General features: G+C 41.7%; 1 protein-coding gene across 1 annotated transcript in view; it reads left to right on the top strand.

Annotated features, from left to right (window-relative positions):
* Positions 1-22,883, top strand: part of LOC130918998 (uncharacterized) — a 103,533-nt gene that overhangs the window by 63,635 nt on the left and 17,015 nt on the right. The window contains exons 36-50 of the mRNA XM_057841346.1: positions 465-722; positions 801-1,061; positions 1,257-1,306; positions 1,399-1,609; positions 1,748-2,008; positions 4,118-4,378; positions 4,464-4,724; positions 8,209-8,469; positions 8,552-8,812; positions 11,594-11,851; positions 11,939-12,202; positions 13,160-13,420; positions 14,506-14,766; positions 17,245-17,505; positions 17,590-17,847. Of these exons, the coding sequence (XP_057697329.1) occupies positions 465-722; positions 801-1,061; positions 1,257-1,306; positions 1,399-1,609; positions 1,748-2,008; positions 4,118-4,378; positions 4,464-4,724; positions 8,209-8,469; positions 8,552-8,812; positions 11,594-11,851; positions 11,939-12,202; positions 13,160-13,420; positions 14,506-14,766; positions 17,245-17,505; positions 17,590-17,847 (3,648 nt within the window). The remainder of the gene's footprint in view (positions 1-464; positions 723-800; positions 1,062-1,256; positions 1,307-1,398; positions 1,610-1,747; positions 2,009-4,117; positions 4,379-4,463; positions 4,725-8,208; positions 8,470-8,551; positions 8,813-11,593; positions 11,852-11,938; positions 12,203-13,159; positions 13,421-14,505; positions 14,767-17,244; positions 17,506-17,589; positions 17,848-22,883) is intronic.

The following is a 22,883-nucleotide window of genomic DNA, read 5'->3' as shown; positions in this document are numbered from 1 at the left end:
GCTGTCAAATAAATTGTTACCTATCAACCCAGATTAATCAGCAAATAAGAGGCATTGGTCTATAAACCGCAGGACTCAAAATGAAGAAAAAGAGTAGCGGTTTATAGTCTGAAAATGAATATATAATTTTAATAAAGACAAATCTAATATGTAAAATAAAGAGGAAAAATGTAATGACTATGGTGTAGCACAAAGTAGCGGAGTAAGAGTAGCATTTCTTCTTCACAAAACTACTCAAGTAAAAGTAAAAAGTATGGAGTGGTAAAACACCTCTTAGAAGTACATTTTTCTCAAAAAGGTACTCAAGTAAATGAAACGCGTTACTACCCATCTCTGGTTACATGTGCTTATTTTAAAGCAACGAATAGCTCATTCCTTAAATAAAAAGCTAGTTCTATCAGTCATAAGAGCGCATTACAGCATTTTAGGACCATCTGACCGACAAATTACTCCTTCCTCTCTAGAGCCATGCTGGCCAACAGACCTGCGAGTTGAAGGAACATGCGACAATAACACAGTCGCACTGTATTGGTCGCCAGCTAAAGGCGCATCAGTCTATGTGGTGACAGCCACAGGGAACCTGGGCTATGTCACATCTTTCCAAACCAATGAGACTATGACCGAAGCTGAGCTTCCTTGTGGTCAACTATTCACTTTTGTCATAAAAGCTCAGGACGATCAATGTGATAGTGCTTTGAGCCAGCCTGCAGTATTCAAGACAAGTATAACCTTCTTTCGTTTTAAATGATGATAAAGTGTGCCATGGGTTAATTTGAATGATCTAATAATTTCTTTTTTAGGTCCCTGTGTGCCCCAACATGTGCAGAGTTTCACACACTGCGAGGACAGCATTGGCTCAGTCAGCTGGGCCGAGACGGACGGTGCAGAGTACTACTTAGCCATTGCGATAGGACAAGATGAACATACTCACGTGTGTGTGACGCCAAACACCAGCTGCACCTGGGATGACCTTCACTGTGGCGAGCGATACACCGTGCACGTGATCGCAGATGATGACATGTGCAACAGCATGCCGAGCAGCAGCACTTCTATTCAAATGGGTACAAGTTTATACATACATCATCAGAGGTGGTAGCGTAGCCAAAATATATGCTTATGTAAAAGTAGCATTACGTCAAAAAACAAACAAACAAAAGAACAGTAAATGTAACGCATTACTACCCACCTCTGCATACAGTAAAATGCATTTGTCATTGTGTTAAAAGTTCACATTTTCCCTGCTGTTTTATCCTTAGCAAGCTGCATACCCCAGAATTTAACCTCAACGATGAACTGTACAACAAAGGTAATTATCTTATCTTTATTATGTGCACATTTTGGCTGTAATATTCTAAAGCTTGAAATGTTCTTTACTCAGAATAAATATTGTTGTCACAGCTAACGTCGCTGACCTGGAGTCCGGTTGAAACAGCAGATTACTATATCGTGACAGCTGGGACAAACAATGGCAATGAAGTGCAGCTTAGCACCAACGACACCTGGTCCTCATTCCATGAGTTCCAATGTGGTAACATTTACTTTCTGACTGTGCAGGCAGTTGACTCGATGTGCACCAGTCCACCCAGCGAGCCATCGGTTCTTAAATCAGGTAGATTCTACTTCTAGAAACTGGATAAGGGGAAATAATTTGTATCTTGAATAGCACATAAGTATTCAATATCAATATACTATATAAATACACATATATGAGTATAAAAATCTTTTCTCCATTTTTTCAACCCCACAGAGCCTTGTCAACCATCTGGAATCACTAGTTTCATGAACTGTGAATCTAACATAGCTGCAGTATCATGGACCGGCTCGACAAGTGCCAAGTATTACACCGCCACCATAATACCAGATGATGGTCAACCACAAATCTGCATGTCTGAAAGCTTGCATTGTAACATGCCGAACATCCCTTGTGGTCAAAATTACACGGTGACTGTTGTCGCCTCCAATGAGAATTGTCACTCTGAGCCCAGTGAGGAGAGTACACTGAAATCATGTGAGTTTTCTTTTTGTATTTCGTGATAGGCCTAATAAGCTGTTCAATCGTGAAAGTTTTCTTGGCAACATAGCCATGAGGTATGATGCTCTCAGTGCATCAGCTTTTGACTTCGACTGTTGGTGATGTAACGTCTGTGTGAAGACAAATTTGCTTTTGGCAACGAGCAAGGCGTTTTTATGCGACAGTTTAACTTTAGTCTGTACGCAACATAAGTCTTTACTGATGTTTGTCAGTATGTCTCCTTTCTTCTCTCTTTATATGATGTTAAGTTTTGTTTCCTTGGTAATTGCTTTCCATTTAGCTGTACCTGTGAAAAGAACTAGCTTTCTTATTTGGGGCCATAATGTAAAGATAGGGAGGGGGAGAAAGGCAAATTTACTCCTGGTCAGTGTAGTCACAGATTACTTAAAAAAGTAATTTAATTACTAATTACTCCTCAAAAAACTAATCTAGTTACTTTACTGATTACTTTACTATTAAAGTAGCTAAGTTACTTTAAAAGTAATTTACTTTTTTCCAATTTTTCTACCTTTGCTGCCTCAACATAAAAATGACAACAGAAAAATTTCATCGCATGTAATTGAATTTTTCAGATAAGGCTTCATCTTCGATTTACCAGGGGTTTAATTAGTCAGTGGAGTTGATTTCAACTTTATCCTGACAACAAACGCAACATTATTAATTGCATAGTCATCGGTGATTCTCATGCGTTTATATGTTGTTTTTTATTGGTATGCTAAGCAGACACAATTGACTCACGCTAGCTTAGCCACTCAGGAGCCCTGAAACTAACAAATAACTGACAAACTGCACAGAATTTGTTCAAATCAATTCCAACAACTAATTAAACCCACACTAACTCCAAGATTAAGCCTAATGTCAAAAATTCTGAACTTCCCCTTTAAAATAAAGGCCTAGCCTTTAAAATTGTGTCTATAAATTATTTTGTCTATGTTCTTTAAACCTAAGCTTTCAAAAGCAACAAACAACAACAGAGCTTGAACCGAAGATTGACGACAACACAGCACAGGCCAAAAGTTTTGACACACATCACGGGTGGATACCTTGAAGAATGTAGAATATAAACCTGTTTTCAGTTGTTTCTTTCTTTTTTTTTTTTTTTTTGCCAATTACATCATTCCACATGTTCATTCATAGTTTTGATATCTTCAGTGAGAATTTACACTAGTGGTGAAAATATATAAAACACAAATGATGAGTTGTGTCCAAGTTTTTGACTTTTGTTACAGAGTCATCAACATAAAAGTCACACTACTCCTATCGTTACAAACTATATAAAATGTACGTGAAGGCTGGTTACAAACTGTAGAAGTGTTGGCTGTCTCAATTCCTGCAGACTTTGTTTCGAGTTTTGTCGTGTTTTGCTGTAGTTCCAAGTGGTTCCTTGAATTGGATGTAGAGTTCTTAGCTGTCGACTGTCTTTTTGAGCAAGCGCAAAGTTTGCGACACACAGAGATATTTTTTGTCATCTTTACTGGAGAGAAATGTGAAGTCATGGCTATATGTCCAATGAGCAAATGCAGCTGTTTGTGGTTCTTCTCCTACGTCTTCCACTGTTAGCATCCTGAGAGGTAGCCAGGTTATGTTTGTTGGCCGCCGACAGCGCTCACAGCATGGTAATACACGTCACGTGACTCGTTTTTTTTTCCTGTTGCGAAAACATGACATGCGATGTCACTCCCAAACTCAAGAGCAACATGTATTCGAAATGTTCTTCGTACATGATTGCTGTATTCTTTATTCTACATACATTATGAGGCAACAACAAAATAACCCTAACGGACAGGCACTAAGGAAACTAACTTTATTCAGATTACTGGCTTCGAAAAATGAACGCATTAGATTACTCGTGACTGAACGAAAGTAATCAGATTACAGTAACGCGTTACTTAGTACTGCGTTACTGACAACACTGCTCCTTGTGCACGAACACAGACAACCACTATGCACTAAGTAAGCAGACACTATGGCGCTGGGGACTAAAAGGCAGATAAAGTCAAAACATCGTAGTTCAAGGACACGTAACCTGAGGTCTCCCTGTATTGAATGTGATATTTTACAAAGATACCCTGCTCTCCCATGTAGTGCCCTGTGTTCCTACTGATGTGGATGTGGTCCTGAACTGTACAACCAATGAGGCTGTGGTTACCTGGACTGCAAGCAGGGAGGCGCTGTCATACATTGTGACAGCTCGTAGCACACAGTGGACCCAGTCTGTCTGTGAGAGTACTGAACCAACTTGCACCTTGACCAACTTGACCTGCGGCCAGTCCTTCTTTGTCCAGGTGGTAGCACAAGATGATATGTGCTCCAGTTTACCCAGCCCACCAACAGAGTTCAAATCTGGTACAACACGATACTGTTTTTAATGACTTTATTTGTATTAAATTATGTATCTTCTTTGATATTTCATCTCTCCTTTGTATGTCAGTTCCATGTACACCCAACATTAGCTCGGTGGTTCTTGACTGCTTCACCAACTCTGCTGTATTGTTGTGGAAGTTTGACGAGGATCCCTTGAACTACACAGCAATAGCCAAGTCCTCTAATGGCCATATGTCCATCTGCAACTCCAATTACACCAACTGCAAACTAATAAATCTTCAATGTGGCCACACATACAGTGTTGTCACTCTTGCATCAGATGAGAGGTGCAATAGCACACCTAGCACCAGTTTCTTGGTTGAATCAGGTAAGCATTACCCCTACTACAATGTATTTTAATGCACCGATTGGAATCCTATAAATTAAACAATATATTTTAATTTTATATAATGATAATGTACTCAATAACCCAACATGTTTAGGCTGCTCGTTTGCCTTAATGCTTCTGCACACACGCATTACCTTTGCACTGCGCATGTGTGACATTATTAGGGCCACTATGAAAAACGGCGGTCGGAACTGCCTCACAAAAAGATTACTGTAATTTTCGCACTACAAGCCGCTACTTTTTTCCTTCGTTTTGAATCGTGTGACTTATAGTCCAGTGCGGCTTATTTGTTGATTAATGGGGGCAATGGGTAACAATTTATTTGACAGCGGCGTCATAAGACCTTCATAATTGTGACATAACACTATCATGGGAATTACTGAATGCTTATGACAGATGTCATTAAGTGTCATCCAGAAAGTTATGTCACAAACTGCATTTATGTCCAGATCTTTTACATCCATTGAAAAGTGAGATAATTTGGTGGATAACACTAAATGACATCTGTTATAAGCATTCGTTAACGCTCATGGCAGTTTCATGTCATCATTATAATTGTCTAATGACAGTCTTATGGTGCCAATGTCAAATAGAGTGTTACCAAATACCATAACTAGCAATTAACTGAATTAACTGAAGGTAAATAAAGAAATAATTAGCACAGAACATGAATTTTGATTGTTATTTACATCTGTAGCGCTGGAATTCATGCTAGGAGGCATGTTGGACAACAACAGTTTTGACAGCAGAGGTTGCTGTCTCCCTCAAGGGAACAGGGATGGCCAAATGAAGCTTCCTGAACCAATGAAGCTTTGCGGCCAATTAGTTCAAAGCATCATGGTGGTTCAGTTTGTCTTATGACAGTCGTCTGATGCCGCTGTCAAATAAAGTGTTACCAGTTGATATCTTTTGGTGTAAATATCGCATAATACAGTGAGGACAGCTGTGGCTTACAGTCCAGTGCAGCTTATCTATGAACAAATGTTGTTTTCTTGTCAAATTTGGTGGGATTGCAGCTTACAGTCAGGTCCGCTTTATAGTGCGAAATTTAAGGTACATAAAAGTAGGATTGGGCATTAAGACCTGCAGTCTGAACGTAACCGAAGTTTCTGAAGCAGGCTACGAATGTTCATGTCTGATCTTTAGACTGGTCATCCTGTGGTGTGGAAAGGTTAAAGGTTTTATCTACTCAGAAAATGATGGGTAGATAAATCTCAATAAAAACAACAAAATGCAGTTTGGGGGTGGTTTGACCTCCCATGGTCCTCTCATTTTTGTGAACTTGGGGGCATTTTTGGGTCACATCCATGTTAACTCATTGGCTGCCATTGGCGGCGCTAGACATCCAATCCATTTAGACAGGAGGTAGATAGGATATGGACCCATGTTCCCTGTCTAAATGGATTGAATGTCTAGCGCTGTCAATGTCACTGAAACCAGAACATTCCCAGCCACCTCTCCCATGTTAAATGAATAGAATTGAATCTGTTGTTGTCATTGGCAGGGAAAGAGTTAATTGTGGGTCACTTCTTTGTTAATTATAGAGTACTTATGGGTCACTTCCTGTACATTTTAGGGCATTTCAGGGTCACTTAGGCTAGGTTCATGCTACAGGTCTTAATGCACAAATCCGATTTTTTTGCCATATCTGTTTTTTGGCGTGCCCGTTCAGACTGCCTTTGTCCATTGAGACCGTTCAAGTATCACGCATGCGCACTAATTCGCAGTCCGAGATGCGCTCAGCAAAGAGACCTGCATGCGCAGAAGGATCAAATAAATTACACAAGCTAGCTGTATGTCATTCCAGAGTGATCATATTTTTATTTCCAAAAAGAGGACACAAATATCAGATATTAATAATTCCCGCTTAATCTTATAATCAAAGTTTATATGGACTGATAGAACGCATACACGCACACACATGAGCCTTGTCGGTGTCCGTGAAATGACGTGGGTGCGTCAGTTTGCCCGACTCGGCCATGTGTGCAATAATGAAATATTGCTCATTCGGCGCACAATGAAAATGGAAAATTGTAAGGCTTATTCTTTTCTTCATTTTATTTTTTTTATGACTGTGGTCAAGCCCGCTTTGTGCTTAAAAGCAGAGTTCAAGCTAAACGCTATATGCCTACATGGCTGGCGTCCTCCGTGCCTCTTGCTCTTTGCCGACGTAATTGCTGCACGAATTCCGATTTGGGAGCCCTGACAGTTCAGACTGCCAGCCACGTACTGAAAAAAATGTGGCACAGATCGGATTTGAACCACATACGAAAGAGACTCAGATCGGATTTAAAATGGTCCACTTCCATGCGACTTATCCCGTTTAGACCGTCAAGTTAATGACTGACTCGAGTCGGAAAAACAAGAAAAAAATCGGATTCGTGCATTAAGACCTGTAGTATGAACCTAGCCTTATTGTGTATTTTGGATCATTTCCTGTTTGTTTTGAGGAAAATAGGCATGTTTTTTTTTTACATGTTTACATTTTACATGTACAACCCTGCATTAGTTAATTGCGGGGTTATTGTTGCTTCAACAACCCAATAAAACCAAGAGTGATGAAAGAAAAATATTTTATTCACCATAAATGAGTCACTAAAACATGCCATTTTAGAAACAAGGATGGAATTTTAATTTTTTTAAAATGACGTCCTGTAGATGGCATCCTCCTGTACGAATGCAATCTTGAAATCTGTTGGGATTCCTCATTGATTCCTCTTCTGAGCTGGGATACTGTTAATGTCATCTTGAATTCCCTGTTTTAACTCATCCAGAGTTCTTGGTCAAGTTTTGTGAACTTTACTCTTGAGATAGCCCCACAAGAAAAAAAAAAGTCACGATCCAGGTGATAGGGGTCCAGGCAACATTACCGAATCTTGAGATCACATGGTTACCGAACAATTCTCGTACAGCCTTCAATGATTGCCATGTGTTAATCGTGTTGAACCAGGTTTCTTGTACATGTGGAAAATTGTTCAATTCAGGTGTAACAAAGTTTTGTAACAGCTCCCCCTAATGATTTGCAGTGACAGTGACTGAGATCCCCTCTTCATTTAAAAAAAAAAAAAGGGTCTGATGATCTCATGTAACAAAACAGCACACCATACTGTCCCCTTGCCAGCATGTAAAGGCCACTCATGAATTTCATTAGGATTTGTATCTGCCCAGTAACGGTAGTTCTGTTTATTCACGTAACCTGTGAGATGAAAATCGGCATCATCTGACGTCCATAACTTCCTTTTTGGTGGTCAATGTTAAGGCGAAGGTTTTTCGAACTTTTTGTCACGGTGACTGATGATGCTGATTATCAGTACATGTGTACAGTACTTGGCCTCAGACTTATTTGAGACATCTTAACAGATGTTTATTTTACACAAACCTACCCCAAGGGATTTTTATGATGCTCTTCCTCCTTCGTTTTATTACTTTACACAGTTTCCTTATTTATGACTTTCTTATCCAGCTCCTTGCCCGCCCGAGGGAGTGGAAACTCATTTGGACTGTACTACCAACACGGCTCAGGTGGAGTGGCAAGCCAGCAAGGGAGCTGATACCTACGCGGTCCAAGCAGTTGACACAGAAGGACATGAATCCACCTGTGACACAGGGACAGAATCTTGCATTTTATCAGATCTCATGTGTGGCTTTACCTACAATATCAGTGTGACTGCCCTAAACAGTGTTTGTAATGTGTCACAGGGTGACACAAATCAGCTAAGAACAGGTATGCATTCATGGTGATACAGGACAATCAAACATAAGATTTTTATGTTTGCCTTTAATATTGATATCTGTGTCTGGGGCAGTGCCCTGTGTTCCACAGCAAGTTGAGGCACATGTGGTCTGTGACGCTGGTGCCGTGGCTGTGTCCTGGGAGGCCAGTAGGGGTGCGCTTTCCTACACAACAGTGGCCAAGGCCAATAGTGGCCTTGCATACTCGTGCAACAGCAGTGGGACAACATGCCTTTTTGATGATTTGATGTGTGGTCTGAACTATTCTATCACTGTTGGTGCTGCAGATGAAAGTTGTACCAGCACCGGAAGCACTGCCATTGAACTCAACACAGGTATTATTTAAATTTTTGACTGTAATGAACAAAGGGTCTCTTTCACCTATGTTTTTCAGTAAAATTGTTTTTAAACCTTGAAAGGTTCTTGAACCACAGAGTTGGTTTGCATCCTTGCTCACTCCTCTCAAAAGTTTGTGGTTGTATAATGTGGCTATCTAAGAGCGCTTTCATACTAGCAGTGTTTGGTCCTTTTTAAAGGGATCAGAATTCTTTTTCTCAGATAGTCCGCTTCGTATTGTTAATTTGAACGCTCATCTGAACTCTAGTTCAGACCAAACAATTACTGTAAGTATTTAGTTCTCCCACTTGAAAATATTAGAGAGGCCTGTAATTGTCAACATGGGTAAACCTCAACCATTAGAGACAGAATGGAACCCCCCCCAGAAAATCAGTTTGATTTTTAAAGAATTTATTTGCAAATCATGGTGGAAAATAAGTATTTGTTCAATACCAAAAGTTCATCTCAGTACTTTGTTATGTACCCTTTGTTGGCAATAACGGAGGCCAAACGTTTTCTGTAACTCTTCACAAGCTTTTCACACACTGTTGCTGGTATTTTGGCCCATTCCCCCATGCAGATCTCCTCTAGAGCAGTGATGTTTTGGGGCTGTCGTTGGGCAACACGGACCTTCGACTCCCTCCACAGATTTTCTATGGTGTTGAGATCTGGAGACTGGCTAGGCCACTCCAGGACCTTGAAATGCTTCTTACAAAGCCACTACTTTGTTGCCCTGGCTGTGTGTTTGGGATCATTGTCATGCTAAAAGACCCAGCCATGTCTCATCTTCAATGCCCTTGCTGATGGAAGGAGATTTTCAATCAAAATCTCTCGATACATTGCCCCATTCATTCTTTCCTTTACACAGATCAGTCGTCCTGGTTTGTTGTTTCCATCCCCATGTTTCCACCCCCATGCTTCACAGTGGGTATGGAGTTATTCGGATGCAATTCAGTATTCTTTCTCCTCCAAACACGAGAACCTGTGTTTCTACCAAGAAGTTCTATTTTTGTTTCATCTGACCATAAAACATTCTCCCAGTCCTCTCCTGGATCATCCAAATGCTCTCTAGCAAACCGCAGACGGGCCTGGACGTGTATTGGGTTCAGGAGTGGGACATGTCTGGCAGTGCAGGATTTGAGCCCCTGGCGGCGCATTGTGTTACTGATAGTAGCCCTTGTTACTGTGGTCCCAGCTCTCTGTAGGTCATTCACTAGGTCCCCCCATGTGGTTCTGGGATTTTTGCTCACCGTTCTTGTTATCATTTTGACGCCACGGGGTGAAATCTTGCATGGAGCCCCAGATCAAGGGAGCTTATCAGTGGTCTTGTATGTCTTCCATTTTCTAATAATTGCTCACACAGTTGATTTCTTTACACCAAGCGTTTTACCTATTGCAGATTCAGTCTTCCCAGCCTGGTGCAGGTCTACAATTTTGTCTCTAGTGTCCTTCGACAGCTCTTTGGTCTTGGCCATAGTGGAGTTTGGAGTGTGACCGACTGAGATTGTGGACAGGTGTCTTTTATACCAATAATGAGTTAAAACAGGTGCCATTAATACAGGTAACGAATGGAGCCTCGTTAGACCTCGTTAGAAGAAGTTAGACCTCTTTGACAGCCAGAAATCTTTCTTTTTTGTAGGTGACCAAATACTTATTTTCCACTCTAATTTGGAAATAAATTATTTAAAAATCAAACAATGTGATTTTCTGTTAATTTTTTTTCCCCCATTCTGTCTCTCATGGCTGAGGTTTACCCATTTCAACAATTACAGGCCTCTCTAATCTTTTCAATTAGGAGAACTTGCACAATTGGTGGTTGACTAAATACTTATTTGCCCCACTGTAAACTCGGCTCTGCTCAAAAATCGTGGGTCTTGATCTGCTTTAAGCGCATTCTGTTTCGCTTGTGAATGGAAGCGGAGCAGGGTGCGCTTTCAACATTTACGTGTAGCATCACAGCACCACGCTGTGCGCTCCACGCTCCCTCCCTTCCCAGGAGGTAGGCATTTCCTCTTCAAAATTTGTGCAATCAATGAATGCGACTTTCGTCCACGTGATGCTACTCGGAAAGTTCAGTTGGCGCAGTGTGAATACTGAAACTTTTTAACAAGTCCATTGCACGGCTTTTGTGAGGAAGCTCTCCAACTGGACTCTGGTCCTCTTGGTCTGGCGGTGAGCAGCCTGCGGCTCTAGAGCCGCATACGGCTCTTTAGCGCTGCCCTAGTGGCTCCCTGGAGCGTTTTCAAAAATCTTTGAAAATGGAAAAAGATGGGGCAGGGAATTATATTTTTAGTTTTAATATGGTTTCTGTAGGAGGACAAACATGACTCAAACATTCTTCTAATTCATTTATACTATAATCATACAACAGAGTAATCATGTGGGGCGTCATTCTCTATTGGATGCCCTGCTAATAAAAGCTCATTATGTATTTGTAGCTAATTTAGTCATTTTAAGAGTAGGCTAATATAGATACATAGAGCATGTGTTGCCTTCATTATAAGGCTTATAATATAAGGCTATCAATTTTTTGCAGCTCCAGACAATTTTTTTTTTTTTCCCCCTCCAATATGGCTCTTTCAAAAATTTGGGTTGCCGACCCCTGTCTTGGTCTAATGTGAAAGTGCCCCAATTTACTATAACAATCCGCACATACTGTGTGAGGCAAAGTATGAAGTAGCACAAGAGAAATGTTGAATTTGGCCAAAAATTTGGTCGCATATTTAGGCAATCTTTTGAAACATGAATTCTTCATCATTTATTTCCACCTGTGTTTGTAGTGCCCTGTATGCCACAGATGATAACGGCAGAGATGTTGTGCCGTAACAACACAGGTGTTGTGTCTTGGCAAGAAGATGAGGGCTTGTCTTCTTACATGCTACAAGCATTTGGACTTAATGGCCATAAGATTGAATGTGAAAACATAAGGTCCAGATGTCAGCTACCTGATATGCATTGTGGTGAGCTCTACAACCTGACAGTGACCGCTCAGGATGGACGCTGCGATAACATTAGCACCTACCTCAACCTGCGGTCAGGTAGCTTTGAAGAGCATTTACGATTTGCACTTTCACAGTATTTGAATAGCAAACTAATTCAGCCATACCACTTCTTCTCTCTTCTAGTACCTTGCAGGCCAACCCATGTTAAAGTTTCTCTACAATGCCATTCAAACTCTCTTGCTGTGACTTGGGAGCCAGCCAGTGGAGCGGTCTCCTACCTTGCTGTGGGTGTTAATTCAGATAGGAGCCACCGGACTCAGTGTCACAACAGTATGACTTATTGCAATATGAGCGAGCTGCAGTGTGGACAAACCTATAATGTAAGCGTATTTGGCCAAGATGAGTCCTGTTCCAGTGTGGAAAGTGAGACAACATTTGTGCAGACAGGTACTGTGAAGAAACGCAAAGGCAGAACATAGACTTCACAATGTATTGATGGGGTACATTGTTGGCGAGGCCGTCAACGCTGACCGAGTGGAATCACAGACAAAGAACTTTTTTTGTTGAAAATTCTTGTGAATAAACGCGTACATCCCCGAATTCTTTATAGATATGGACGTAAAACAGTCTCAATTCTTGGTTAAAAGCAAACAAACCGTGCAGTTAGCATTTATTTTACGTAAATATGTCGAAGTACAATGCTAGTGTGTTAGTTTAATGTAGCTAGCGGCCGCCTTAAGTAAACAGAGCTTTTCCGGTGAAAATTCTTGTGAATAAATGCTTAAATCCCCGAATTCTTTATAGATATGGACGTAAAACGGTCTCGATTCTTGGTTAAAAGCAGAAAAAAACTAGCGGCCGCCTTATGTAAACAGAGCTTTTTCTGTCAAGATTCTTTTGAATGCCCGAATTACTTACAGATATGGACGTAAAACAGTCTCGAGTCTTGGTTAAAAGCAGAAAAAAAAACGTGCGGTTAGCATACATTTTATGTCAATATTGCGAACTAGGATGCCAATGCAGTAGCGGCTTATTTCTCCCATTGATTTTTCACAACGTATCAAAATGCATGCATGGTACGAAAATTATAATAATTACCTTGAATCTTCGAACAAATCACTCCTGAGACACTCCTTCCTGTTTGTATGCGGTACAGCTTTCGTACTTTTTCAACAGAAATCCGGCGTTAGATCGCAGCGTGCGTGTTTGTGAATAGCTCCTCTTGATGTGGGCGGCCCCCTACATGAAGGTGAGGTGCAGCGCATGACCGTTCTGACCCATCAATACCATTATGAAGTCTATGGGCAGAATTATTCAATCAGAACTGCCTGTCTATGAATTATTGTAACTTAAATATATATTTTCACGCTCATTCTTTGTTATATCTCGCTTGCCGCCATGCAGCTCCTTGTCCACCTCATGATGTGTCTGTCTACGCACATTGTGATGAGGGTGTCATATCTGTGTCCTGGTCCCTCAACCCTGATGCCCATTATTATCAAGTAGATGCAATGAGCCACAGTGGGGCACGACTGTTCTGCAACACGACTGGCACCGTCTGTTCTTTTGAAAATCTACCATGTGGAGCGTGCTACAACGTGACTGTGGTGTCAGTAAAAAATGGCTGCAAGGGCGAGGCCAGCCCAGCTGTTGAGATATATTCAGGTAAACGGAATAGAATGTATTAATGGCATACTGCACATTTACCCCGTCATCTGAGGCAGGATCCCCAACCACCGGGCTGGGGACCGGTACTGGTCCGTGGCGCATTTGCTACCGGGCCGCAGAGAAATAATGACAAACTTTTTGACGACCTCTTGACACAGCTATATTAATGTGAATAGAGGTGTGTACGTCGCCCTCTAGTGGTTGGCCACACTTACTAGGGTGTTTGCAGCCGGGCGTCAGTCAATATAAACAGTAACGTTGCTACTGTTGGATTTGTGCTGCTGGCAGTGACTTTTAGACAGCGTTTTCACGGGGAAAAGGCCACCTGCTGAGCCAGAAAAGAAGCCTGCAACCAAGTCCATTCTGCATAAATGTGGCTAAAAGCTAGCAAATGAAGCAACAAAAGCAAATGCACTGAGAGCATCATACGTCGTGGCGAACCGTATTGCTAAAACCGAGAAACATTTCACAATTGGAGATAACACATTGTTATAAAAAGACTGAGTCAATGGTAAGTTACATTTTGCCTGCACTTAATGTTCATTCTTAGGCCTGTCGTTTTATTTTATATTGACTGTAATTTTCTGCCACACATTGCCGGTCTGTGAAAAAAAGGCCAATGTTACACCAGTCCGTGGTGTATAAAAAGGTTGGAGACCACGGTAAATGGTCATTTGTGGAGTGCCCAACAAAAAGGAGCCCGCAGCGCATGAGAATTACAGTTGTTTTGGTGTATGAATGGTGTCGGAGGGTCAAACGTTATTTTGCTGGGCGGCGCGCCAAAGACGCCATTTAAAAAAAAAAAAAAAAAAAAAAAAGGAATATTATATATGGTAGCTTTTGCATTACATGCTAAGTTCCCATCAAAAATATGTTTCCCATAATCTAAACATGTAAATGGTAAACATGTTATTGGCACAGGAGTTACTGAAGAAATACAAATACAAAACTCCTACACAGTTGGTCACTTTTTCTGATGAAAACTAAACCTTATTTTACCATCATGCATAAATAGCTTTTTACTGTACAGTATATCATTTGTGCTGTAACGATTCCAATTAAGCAGGACCATTTCTTTGTAGCTCCATGCATGCCTATTACCATACACGGACATCTAGACTGTGTCACCAACTCTGCCTGGATGTCATGGAACGTATCTGAAGGAGCTCTCAGTTACTTTGTGTTGGCTCAAGGTGGTGGAGGTCACAACTCCACCTGTACCTCCACGTCCTCTTCATGTAATGTTCCAGATCTGAAATGTGGGACCCACTACACCTTCCACGTGACTGCTGTCAACAACCAGTGCCACAGCAATCACAGCTCATCCTTTGCACTTGAAACAGGTATGCTGAAACACACTAAGAAATGAATCAAATTGATACCGTTCATTCAGACTATAATAATATGGTATAATATGGTACAGGTAATAATAACCTGTACTTGACTCTTAAATAGCTCAATTTTTTGTATTACCAGAGGTGGTAAAGAGCCTGTGTGTAAGGGAGAACAATACCTGACAGTCGGTACCCACGCAAGCCACAATTGTAGCTTTTGTGAGAACATCACTGCACATCTAGCTCCATCGGCTGCACAAACTTGCTCTTCAGTCAAACCAATGTAGTATCTGTTCTCATATTGAATACTGTACATGCTAAAACAACCCAGAGAATGCATTCACACACCATTATTTCCTGTCAGTGTGTGCGCTATGTCAGGGTCCGAGTAGGATTTATTGATTAATGACCTAATATAAAGAACTACAGTGGACCCTCATGATACGAGCACCTCACAAGTTTTTCCACAATATGCCCATCATCACGAGAGAAAATTAATTTGATTTTGCTAGCAAATTTTCACCTCATGAGCACCAGAAAAGCCTCTCTCTCGATTAGTGTGTCCAAGTGCCTCGGTGTCCTGCCAGGGGGCATGCAAGCTCTCTTTTGCTTTGTCTCTCCAAGGGTCTCGGCATCCTGCTATGGGGCATTTTAGCATCTCGCGTCAACACAATCCACCATCTGCCGCTCATTGTCGTTGTCTAATTTTGTATCGAAGTGCATTTTAATCATTTGGTCCTTACAAGTGAACATTAACCATGCTCCCTAAGAAAATGGCGACCAAAGACGGTGGTCAGAAAAAGAAAAGAATGAAAGAATTGAAACAAAGCAAAAAAAAAACAAAAACATGAATATAGAGTGTGTGTCAGTAATCTTTGTCAAGAGTATAAGCGTTCAAGTTGTACAATCTGGCAAGTGCTTGTATGTAAATAAATTGTTTTTATACTTACGGGCCCCGATCAAAACCCGAGCGGTGTTCTGTTATTGGACTTCTGTACTTGTCATGGATGGTCCATAACGAACACCATTTTCAAACATAGGGGTGTCCATATGTGCACTTGGCACGAGGATGCCCTAGGACGACTTTGTAGTCATGTCATCGGATTGCGGCCACATATTTTGGACACTTGAGTGAAAAGGGGTGGAGCTGTCAACTGATGTGTGTTTGCTCCAGTGGTGGGGGAAGATGCTGTTCAGACCTCTCGGACCCAAATGTACTGTGGGGGTCTGCTTGAAACATCTGGCAGAATCCAAGTTTCAACACCCACCTCCGGCAGAACTCCCCTGTCTCGGAGGAATTTGGGGACATTGAGTCCGAGTGGGCAATGTTCCGCGCCTCCTTTGTTAAGGCAGCCAATCGGAGCTGTTGCCATAAGGTGGTTGGAGCCTGTTGTGGCTGGTGGACACCAGCGGTGCGGAATGCTGTCAAGCTGAAGAGAGAGGCCTAGTGGGCCTTTTTGACACCTCCAAGTCGGAGACCATTGTCCTCAGTCGGAAAAGGGTGGCGCGCCCTCTCCGGGTCGGGGATGAGATCCTACCCCGAGTGGAGGAGTTCAAGTATCTTAGGGTGTTGTTCACTAGTGAGGGTAGGAGGGAGCAGGATATTGGCAGGCGGATTGTTGCAACTTCTGCAAAGATGCGGACTCTGCACCAGTCCGTAGTGGTGAATGAGCCAAAAAGCGAAGCTCTGGATTTACCAGTCAATCTACGTTCCCACCCTCACCGATGGTCACGAGCTGTGGGTCGTGACCGCAATAGCGGATACAAGCAGCCGAAATGAGTTTCCTCCGCAGGTTTTCCGGGCTTTCCCTAAGAGATAGGGTGAGACGCTCAGTCATCTGGAGAGACTCGGGGTCGAGCCGCTACTGCTCTGCATCAAGATGAGCCAGCTGATTTGAAGCCAGCTGATTTGGATTTTGGTTCAGATGCCTCCTGGTTGCCTCCATAGAGAGGTGTTTCAGGCATGTCCCACTGGTGGGAGGCCCCCCTGGGACCACCCAGGACATGCTGGAGAGACTTATTCTCTTGGCTGGCCTGGGAGCATCCCATTGGAGGAGCTGGTTGAAGTGGCTGGGGAGAGGGAAGTCTAAGTTTCCCTGCTAAAGCTGCTGCCTCCACGACCCGACCCCGGATTGAGCAGTAGATAATGGATGGATGGATGGATGGATGGATGTTTTTATACTTTGAATTTCTTTTTCAGATTACTTAGCCTTAAAATGATACCTTTAATTATTATTTAGCGGTTGAATGGGAAGTGTTGCTCTCTTTAAATGGAATTCTTATGGAGAAAATACATTTAATAAAAAATATATAATAAATAAATAAATAATAAAATATATCATATATAAAAAGAAATAAAAATACATACATTTGATACACGCTTGGTCGTTTAACAAATTGTGCTCCTCTCATGAGGGTCCACAGTACATAAAATAAATGCACTGACAAAATACGTTTCTGGCACATCTAATGTGTTGTGTCTTGCAGGTCCTTGCGCCCTTACTTCAATCAACACAGTGAAACACTGCTACAGTGACAGCATCCTCGTCGAATGGGAGATGTCCAACGAGACACCCTTTTACGTAGTGACGGCTGAAGGCAATGACCAATCCATAATTTCCTGCAACAGCACCTCTACTTCTTGTGAACTCCAGAATGTTGGCTGTGATATGCAATACACCATAATTGTATCAGCTTCTTCTGATAAGTGCAGCAGCCTTAGGAGTCCACCTACAATGATCAAAACAGGTACAGTTAGGCATGAAAGGTGAAACTCAACCTTTAGCAACAGCACTTGATGTAAATGTCAATAGATTTATTCTTTATATTCAGTTCCCTGCGCACCAAACAATGTGACTGTGACATCTGCTTGCGAGGACAATGGAGCCACAGTGAGATGGGCCCACTCTCCTGTGGCCACGTCATATCTGTTGACAGCTACTGGTAAAGATGGACATGTTGCAACCTGCAAAACCTCTGTGAATAACTGCACCCTCGCTGATCTACGCTGCGGCCAATTTTATAACTTGAGCGTCACTGCCAGTGGAGAAAACTGCACCAGTGAACTAACCACTGCATCTTTTAGAACAGGTGAACAAATAAGCTAATCTTTCATTTCTACTGAGCCAACTGTATCACAGTGTGTTAGCCAAATAAGAAAATATGCAAATGCCCTTCCTGAACATTGTGTGTAAAGGTTTGTTCCGTTTAAACAGTCACAGAACTGTTTAACAGTACACAAAAATCAAGGTTTGGTACATACCTGAGTACAGGGATCACGATTTGGTAACAGTACAGTACAATTGAGTAACCCGATTTTTTTTTTTTTTTCCTAAATCACAGCATTTGAAAGTTAAAGTTTGTTCTATTCGTTAAAACTAAAAAGCAACTCTTATTAATTAAAGTAAAAGAATTAATTGAAAACATCAAATTTGTAAATTTGTGTTTTCAAATGTTCTAATATGCTTTAATTCACAGTTTACGGTGAAGAAAGTAAGTATTTGAACACCCTGCTATTTTGCAAGTTCTCCAACTTACAAATCATGCAGGAGTCTGAAATTTTTATCTTAGGTGCATGTCCACTGTGAGAGAGATAACCTAAAAAGAAACATCCTGAAATCACAATGCATGATTTTTTAAAACAGTTTATTGTGTGATACAGCTGCAAATAAGTATTTGAACATAGAATTCTGACCCTGAAAGACCTGTTAGTCCTTCTATTAAAGGTCCGACTCCACTCCATGTATTTCCAGAATCAGATGCACCTGTTTGAGGTCGATAGCGACATAAAGACACCTGTCCACCCCAAACAATCAGTCAGACTCAAACTTGTAACATGGCCAAGAGAAAAGAGCTGTCCAAAGATGCCAGATACAAAATTGTACACCTCCACAAGGCTGGAAAGGGCTACAGAGCAATTGCCAAGCAGCTTGGTGAAAAAAGGTCCACTGTTGGAGCAATCATTACAAAATGGAAGAAGCTAAACATGACAGTCAATCTCAATCGGAGTGGAGCCCCATGTATGATATCACCTCGTGGAATCTCAATGATCCTACAAAAGGTGAGGAATCAGCCCAGAACTACACAACAGGAGTTGGTCAATGACCTGAAAAGAGCTGGGACCACCGTTTCCAAATAGTAATCCACTTAAGACGTCATGGTTTGAAATCATGCATGGCGCGAAAGGTTCCCCTGCTTAAACCAGCACATGTCAAGGCCCGTCTTAAGTTTGCTTCTAATCATTTGGATGATACGGAGGACTCATGGGAGCAAGTTTTGTGGTCAGATGTGAAAAAAAATAGAACAATTTGGTCATAATTCCACTAACCGTGTTTGTAAGAAGAAGAATGATGAATACTATCGCAAGAACACCATCCCTACCCTGAAGCATGGGGGTGGTAGCATCATGCTTTGGGGGTGTTTTTCTGCGCATGGGACAGGACGAGTGCACTGTATAAAAGAGAGGATGAATGGGGCCCTCTATTGTGAAATTTTGGGGAACAACCTCTTTTCTTCAGTCAGATCAGTGAAGATGGGTCGTAGCTGGGTCTTCCAACATGACAATGACCCGAAGCACACAGCCAGGAAAACCAAGGAGTGGCTCTGTAAGAAGCATATCAAGGTTCTAGCATGGCTTAGCCAGTCTCCAGACTTAAACCCGAATTTGTAGCGAGATTAAACTCCATGTTTCTCAGCGAGAGCCCAGAAACCTGACTGATCTAGAGAAGATCTGTGCGGAGGAGTGGGCCAAGATCCCTCCTGCAGTGTGTGCAAACCTGGTGAAAAACTACAGGAAATGTTTAACCTCCGTAATTGCAAACAAAAGCTACTGTACCAAATATTAACATTCATTTTCACAGGTGTTCAAATACTTATTTGCAGCTGTATCACACAAATAAATCGTTAAAAAAATCAAATATTGTGATTTCTGGATTTTTCTTTTTAGATTTCCTCTCTCACAGTGGACATGCATCTATGATGAAAATTTCAGACCCCTCCATGATTTCTAAGTGGGAGAACTTGCAAAATCGCAGAGTGTTCAAATACTTATTTTCTTCACTGTATGTGCAAAAATTGACAACACACTTTTTTTTTTTTGTAGGGATCCAATCAGGTAACAGTTATAGTTGGGTACAACTCGCCAGCTGGCAACATTGGTAACTTTATTTATTAGCATCTCTTGAAATAATGCAAAAAATACAGTGTTTTTTTTTTTTTAAACCTGTTCTGTTCAGCTGTTTGACACGGAGAATGGAAGTCTAAGTGTCCGTTTGGTCTGAACAGTTTTAATGTTTCACATTGAGAGTATGACATACTCCCATTTTGATCATTCAACATACCTCGTTTATTATGATAAAGCAGCGAGCAGGAAGGGGTAATCAGGGAATAGAAGAAAAGAAACAAAAGAAAGAAAAGAAACACACAACAACAAATACATTGAACGCCTACACTAATTATTAATATGTTGGTGCTATCGTCAGCTAGATGTATTTCCGGTTGACACTCTGTGGGGGGCGTATTGACCAGGGAAAGAAGGGGAGGGGCTTGGGGAAGTCTGTAAGCTAGTGATTGGGAGGGGTAGAATGTACACAAATTAGCTCTGGGATCTAGAACCCAGTATTCGTCTGAACCCCTTGTGAGTGTAAGCCCGTTGGCAACTGAGCCTATGTCGCCGTCCACTTCCAATCCCGACACCGGGACCCCCACCCGAGCGCGCCCAATCACATCCAGCCGCGCGCGAGCCCCACCAAACACGCGACAGCCATGCAGACGAGCGGAGACGCCGCGCGGGCGCCAACCTAGGGCCACGGGGTGTCAGTGCAGCCCATCCCTCCTCCTGCAGCCCAGAAAAGGAGCCATTGTCATCCCCCTCGGGATCTCCCCGCGCTCCCCTCAACCGGCCCTCAGGGTTGGGTAGAGGGGACGCACCACCAACCTCATGCCCACCCCTGTCCGCCCACCCAACCCACGAGCCACAGCCGCAGCCACCCAACCGGCACAGCATGCCACGGGACCCCCAGCGGCCCACCAAGCCCAGGGCAGGGCAGGGTCCCTCGCCGGAGCAGGCAACATCGGCGTCCAGCCAGCAACCCTTGACGGAGCGCAGGGCGGATACCCAGGCAGAGAAGAGAGGGGAAGGCGGAGGCATGAGAACGCCGAGGAGCCGTAGCGGGGCGACGCGAGATCAGAGCCCCGACTTCCCCCCACTGCCGCGGCCGGCAGCCCAGGCAGAGGGGAGGCCACGCCCCGGGAGGCACGCCATAGAGAAAAAGTGTGGGACCCACCTACCACCCTATTACTGTGGCTGTCAGGTTCCTGGCTGGCAGCCATTACCCAGCACCGTGATGGGATTGTGTGGGGAGGGTAGTGCAATGTATGCATCAAAATAGGAGGGCTCGGCTTGGGGAATACACAGTGTTTCAATGACTTCAGCCTAGGGCCAGAGCAAAGGAAACATTTCCTGACTTGAAAATATAAAAAAAATACAAGTTAAGTATTAGTAAAACTCAAGGGCGTAGGTTTGGTCTCGATATTGGTAGGGATGATATAACAGCATAACCTGCATTTACACTTTTTGCCGGGGACGAGACATGTTGGAACGGGGGTCAGGGCTACATTTCTCACCAACATGAACCTAATTAATTGATATTCTAAATCATTGTTGCAAAAATAAATCACACTGCAAATTAATTAAAAATTTAATTTTAACGTCTTTATCTGATATCTATTTTTTTCTTAAATATCTTATTTAAGAAATAAGATTCTTCTTATTCTTATTAATATCTTAATTAATTAATACCTTAATTAATCTTGTTTAGAGTGTTAAAGGCTAGTTAACAAATTAATGTGTCAGATTCTTCCACTTATTGTAAGTAAATACTAATACAGTATTTGATCTTATTAAGGCCGTTCATCTAAAAGTTGGTCATTTTTCATCTAAATCAAGAAAAAAATGTTTTCAAATGTTTTGAACAATATCTATTCTTGAAATATGAACATTTCTGAGCAACTTTAATATTAAATATATATTTAATATTAAATATACAAACCTTTCGCTTAAAATAAGTCTGTTAAGCTTATTTTCAGCTAGGTATTTTTCTTATTTCAAGAAATCTAAGTGAGTAAAATTTAGTTGAAGCACTAGCAGATAATTTCACTTATTTCTAGTAGATTTACATGGAAAACAAGGGAATTTATTAATATTTTTCTTCCAGTTTTAAGGAGTTGGGGTTTTGCAGTGCATATGTATTGGTTTAGTTGGCACACCGTTCAATTCAAGCCTTTGTTTTCAAAAACTGTGAAAGAAACATTTTGAAAACTTTCAGAGTAGGTGTCTGGATTTAATAAGCAAATTTAAATTGCAATATTTGAACACAAATTATATTAACATACACAGTAAAAAATAAAAAAACTTGTTAATCATCACAACTGTCCAGGAGTGCAAAAAATAAACGGTTCTGCGTATGCGCGTAATGTTAAAAATGGCTGCGATGCAGTGGTTCTAAAGTAAACACTAAGAACTTTCCATAAAGAAATCTAATATTTACTTAGGTTTGATCATGGACGGACATGTAGAAAAGTTCTTCTCAGACACATCCTACCATGTGGTTGTACTCAACTGCAAGCCGATCTCTCGCTGTTAACGTCTTCGCCGTTTCTTCAAGCATTTATTTATGCCATAGTCATGTTGCAAGTGTATATGTTTATGTTTTAACTTATTTATTTAAAGAGTGCTTATTCACCACCACAAAAGCTTCGGGAGAAAAATATTATCAGGGTGAAAATTTTGACAACACCGGCTGTAAACGTGCGTTCGCCCAAGTCATCACCCAATCGAACTTGCATTTGAGGGGAAAAAAATGGACTAGCGCATTCAGCAAGTGAAAAGGGGTCAATGTAAGTCTGAACATATTGAAATACTGTAATTCATTCAAAAATGGTTGGGTTTATTCTATTCTTACAGCATGGAAAGATAATCCAAATAACCTATATAACTTGAAGTAATTATATAATGCAAATAAGGTCGCGTAAAAGTTGGTGGGGACAATTTGAGCATCCTGAGGAGATGGTAGTTTTATGTCCCTACTATCCCTTTGCAAACCTACCCTTGGTAATACTGCATTTAG

The sequence above is a fragment of the Corythoichthys intestinalis genome, chromosome 7 (assembly GCF_030265065.1).
Source record: "Corythoichthys intestinalis isolate RoL2023-P3 chromosome 7, ASM3026506v1, whole genome shotgun sequence".
Classification (NCBI taxonomy): domain Eukaryota; kingdom Metazoa; phylum Chordata; class Actinopteri; order Syngnathiformes; family Syngnathidae; genus Corythoichthys; species Corythoichthys intestinalis.
Note: the sequence above shows the minus strand (reverse complement) of the source record. Positions and strands in the feature narration are given on the sequence as shown.